General features: G+C 38.8%; 1 protein-coding gene across 1 annotated transcript; it reads right to left on the bottom strand.

The window, feature by feature from the left end:
* Window positions 1-343: 343 nt before the first annotated feature.
* On the bottom strand, window positions 344-3,466 carry LOC144545986 (heat shock cognate 70 kDa protein-like). Its single transcript, XM_078294538.1, has 2 exons — window positions 3,190-3,466; window positions 344-2,189 (listed from the first exon to the last, which is right to left on the bottom strand). The coding sequence occupies exons 1-2, from the start codon at window positions 3,398-3,400 to the stop codon at window positions 556-558; spliced, it is 1,845 nt and encodes a 614-aa protein (XP_078150664.1). The 5' UTR covers window positions 3,401-3,466; the 3' UTR covers window positions 344-555.
* Window positions 3,467-3,753: the final 287 nt, after the last annotated feature.

The raw sequence follows: 3,753 nt of genomic DNA, 5'->3' as shown, positions 1-3,753 counted from the left end.
TGAGATACCAGTCTCAAAATGTATACTTTATATTATGAATAATGTGGAAACCGTACCATCATATCCCAACAAGTGTGAAAACCCCCGGAAACAGCCCAGAAAAAGAAGGATTCATGAACCAACCAAAGCTTAAGTGCATGGTAAGAAATAGACTGGGACCAATATATATATATTAAATGAATTGAGAATGAAAATATAAAATTGGGAAAAACAAAATCACGGACAAGATCGAACTTTGACTGAGATTAAGCTATAAACTAACAAAGGAGTATCATGCAAAGAAAATAGCTTAATTACTAGCAGATGTTCAGAACTCCAGGTGCTATGCTGACTCCAACATATTAGAACCACATTCATTAATCCTTTTCTACTCTAACCCAACCAAATTAAATAAAAAGAAATCACAGAGATGATAGTTTTCCCACTAATTAATATCACATATGACATATCCTAGTCACCATCAGAATAATAATCCTAGTCATAATCATAATGATATTCAATCTCAAAATGGTCATCACCAAAATTTGGGAATTCACCTCCACAAACAGGAACATATTATAAGCTCATTCTCGAGAGGGTGGAGCTCATCTCTTCAAGCTCTTTCTTCTTGGTGTGATACACATATACATCATTGGGCACATCATGCTTGAGCCATTCGATCATCTTGTCAACAGCTTCAGCAATGGACTTGGCATATTCACCTGATGCCTTATCATTATTCTTCACCAACTTCCTCAAGGAGTATGCATAGTCTTCCAATGAGTTCTTGGCTAAAACCTTCTCTTTAAACAGTTCATCCTCCATTCTATTCCTCGCTGCTTCCTGCACCATCCTATCTATCTCCTGCTTGCTGAGCCTGCCCTCTTCATTGATTAAGGTGATTTGTTCCTTTGTACCACTGACTGGCTCCTTAGCAGATACATGCAATATGCCGTCACTGTCAATTTTAAAAGTTACATTAATATTGGTTTCACCTCTTGGCGCAAGATGGATCCCAGATAGAGAAAACTGGCCAAGTAAATTGTTATCTTCACTCTGCACACGCTCTCCCTCGTAAACTTTGATTCTAATTGCTGATTGGAAATCTGCACTTGTGGAGTACTCGTGTGACTTCTGTGTTGGTATTGGCGTGTTCCTTGGAATGATGACATGTGTGATATCACCTAAAACATTAATTCCAAGCGAAAGTGGGGTGACATCAATGAGCACCAAATTACTGATCTCCTCAGTACCTTGTCCGCTTAAATTTGCAGCATGTATGGCAGCACCATATGCGACCGCTTCATCTGGATGGATGCTATTACATAGCTCCTTACCACTAAAATAATTCTTCAAGAGTTTTTGGACTTTTGGAATCCGGGTAGAACCACCAATGAGAACCACCACATCAATATTGTTCTTGTCTATGCCAGCATCCTCATGACACTTTGCAACAGTCTCAATACATTTTTCGAAAAGGTCCACGTTGAGCTCTTCAAACCGTGCACGAGTTATTGTGGAATAGAAATCAGTCCCCTCATAGAGACAATCAATGCTCACAGTAGTTTGAGTGGTGGTGGAGAGGATTCTTTTCGCTTGTTCGCATGCGGTCTTAAGGCGCCTCAAAGCCCTCGGATTGCTGCTAATGTCTTTCATATGCTTCCTTCTAAACTCTTCAACCAAATATTTCACCATACGGTTGTCGAAGTCCTCCCCGCCGAGGTGGGTGTCACCAGCAGTGGCCTTCACCTCAATTACACCATTGCTAATACTAAGCAAGGAGACATCAAAAGTACCACCACCAAGGTCAAATATAAGCAAATTCTTCTTCACAGAAGAGTTAACCTCATTTGTATCAAAGCCGTAAGCCACAGCAGCTGCAGTCGGCTCATCCATTATACGCATAACATTTAGGCCAGCAATAGCGCCGGCATCTTTGGTGGCCTGACGCTGAGCATCATTGAAGTATGCTGGGACAGTGACTACAGCATCTTTTATGGTGCAACCAAGGAATACCTCTGCCACTTCTTTCATCTTTGTAAGAATCATTGCAGATATCTCCTCAGCAGCAAAGTGCTTCTCCTCACCTTGATAATTGACAATAATATTGGGCCGGTCATCATTGCCCTCAATTACCTTGAAAGGCCAGAGGTTCTTGTCACTTTGGACGCAGGGATCAGAAAAGCGTTTGCCAATCAACCGCTTGACAGCTAAAAGAAAATGAAAACAAGAAAATCATTATGCTAATTTTAAGCCATAAAATGACTCTTCTATTGGTATGTTACATTCTACAAGTCAATTCTACTATAAATAATTGATAAATAATATACTCAACAAGAAAATGCTCTAATAAAATCAACTAACTATTTAAATTCTAATCCTACCTTTTATTAAGAAAAAAATCAAATTTGTCCGATCCAAGAAAATTCACAAAACATTATTTACTTTTTCTAGTAGCAGCAACCACACGGATTGGCCACATCAAGTAGCATATTTTTTTACAACCAAAATACTGTATTCTACTTGCATCTGTGTTTTTATGTTATATAGTCTAGATTATTGGTCAACTACAATGCATGAATTAATGTTACAGAAGCAACAAATCAAGTTCTTGGCACTATTTTGAACATCAGAACATAACAGAGAGTTCGTTACAAGGTCAACTTCAGTGAACTAAGACTCAATTAAGTCAAAAATATGAACATCTAAAGAAGCATCAAGCAGGAGCACCAAATAAAACAAATAAATAATGATAAAAGAGCAGATTGATAAGTACTACGAGTTTTGTTGTCCTGATAATTGCCCTCTGCAGATTCCCCTTCCCCGCTCCACCACCCCCCCCCCCCCTCCTCCGGCCTCCCCCCTCCCACCCGCTTTGGCAGAATGGAAAATTTCATGATATGTTGGGTGCTAAAACACATCCAATTGATAATAAAATGAAGGAGAGGGGTACCTATTAAAATAAATTTGGTGCTTTTGGTTTTAATTTGTGTACTGAGAGATGCCTCCAAATTAAATACAACATTTAGCAACTCCAGTGAGAAATAAGTACAGTTAAATAGGCAAAAGGTTCTTGTAAATATTTTTTTTATCAATATATTTGTTAGTGGTTACTTCAACCACTAACCCTAAAAAAAAAAACTCCAGTGAGAAATTAAAGAATGTGGCAATTTATCACAGAGAAGAAAATATTAGAAGAGCGAGACACACCAAAGACAGTATTGGTAGGGTTGCTAGCGGCCTCATTCTTAGCCGCATCACCGACGAGTCTCTGGGTTTCTTTGAAGCCCACGCAAGAAGACGTCGTACGGTTTCCCTGGTCATTGGCAATGATCTCCACTCGGTCATTCCGCCAGACCCCAACACAGGAGTATGTAGTACCGAGGTCGATTCCGATTGCAGGGCTCCTGCTTCCAGCCATGGCCTGGATTACACTAAGCAAAATAATCGACTGAGAGAGCAAGAATCGACTGTGAGTGAGAGCAACAATCGCGTGGGAGAGTAAATAACGCCAGAGAACAAATTAGGGGGCAAATGAAAATGTTCACACTCCTTTGATATGTGTACCCAAAAGTTGCATCTCCGGTTGGTATATTTGATTAGTAATTTTCAACACTCTTATTCTCATTGCGAATTTAATTTAATTTTAGCCTACGGACTTTAATGATAAAAAAATGGGAATAATAAATTTAAAACATTGTGAACAATTAAACATGACATAATAAATTTAAAACATTGTGAACAATTATGACTAGTGAATCTTATTAATAAAAT

This window comes from Carex rostrata, chromosome 2 (genome assembly GCF_964058835.1).
Source record: "Carex rostrata chromosome 2, lpCarRost1.2, whole genome shotgun sequence".
Taxonomy (NCBI): domain Eukaryota; kingdom Viridiplantae; phylum Streptophyta; class Magnoliopsida; order Poales; family Cyperaceae; genus Carex; species Carex rostrata.
This window is presented reverse-complemented; position numbering and strand designations above follow the sequence as displayed.

Bases quoted from the DNA above. Each gene is read 5' to 3' on its own strand.
- LOC144545986 (XM_078294538.1), bottom strand. From the start codon at position 3,400: ATGGCTGGAAGCAGGAGCCCTGCAATCGGAATCGACCTCGGTACTACA. The intron at 2,190-3,189 runs GTGTGTCTCGCT...ATTTTCTTTTAG, and splicing joins CCCTACCAATACTGTCTTTG to CTGTCAAGCGGTTGATTGGC.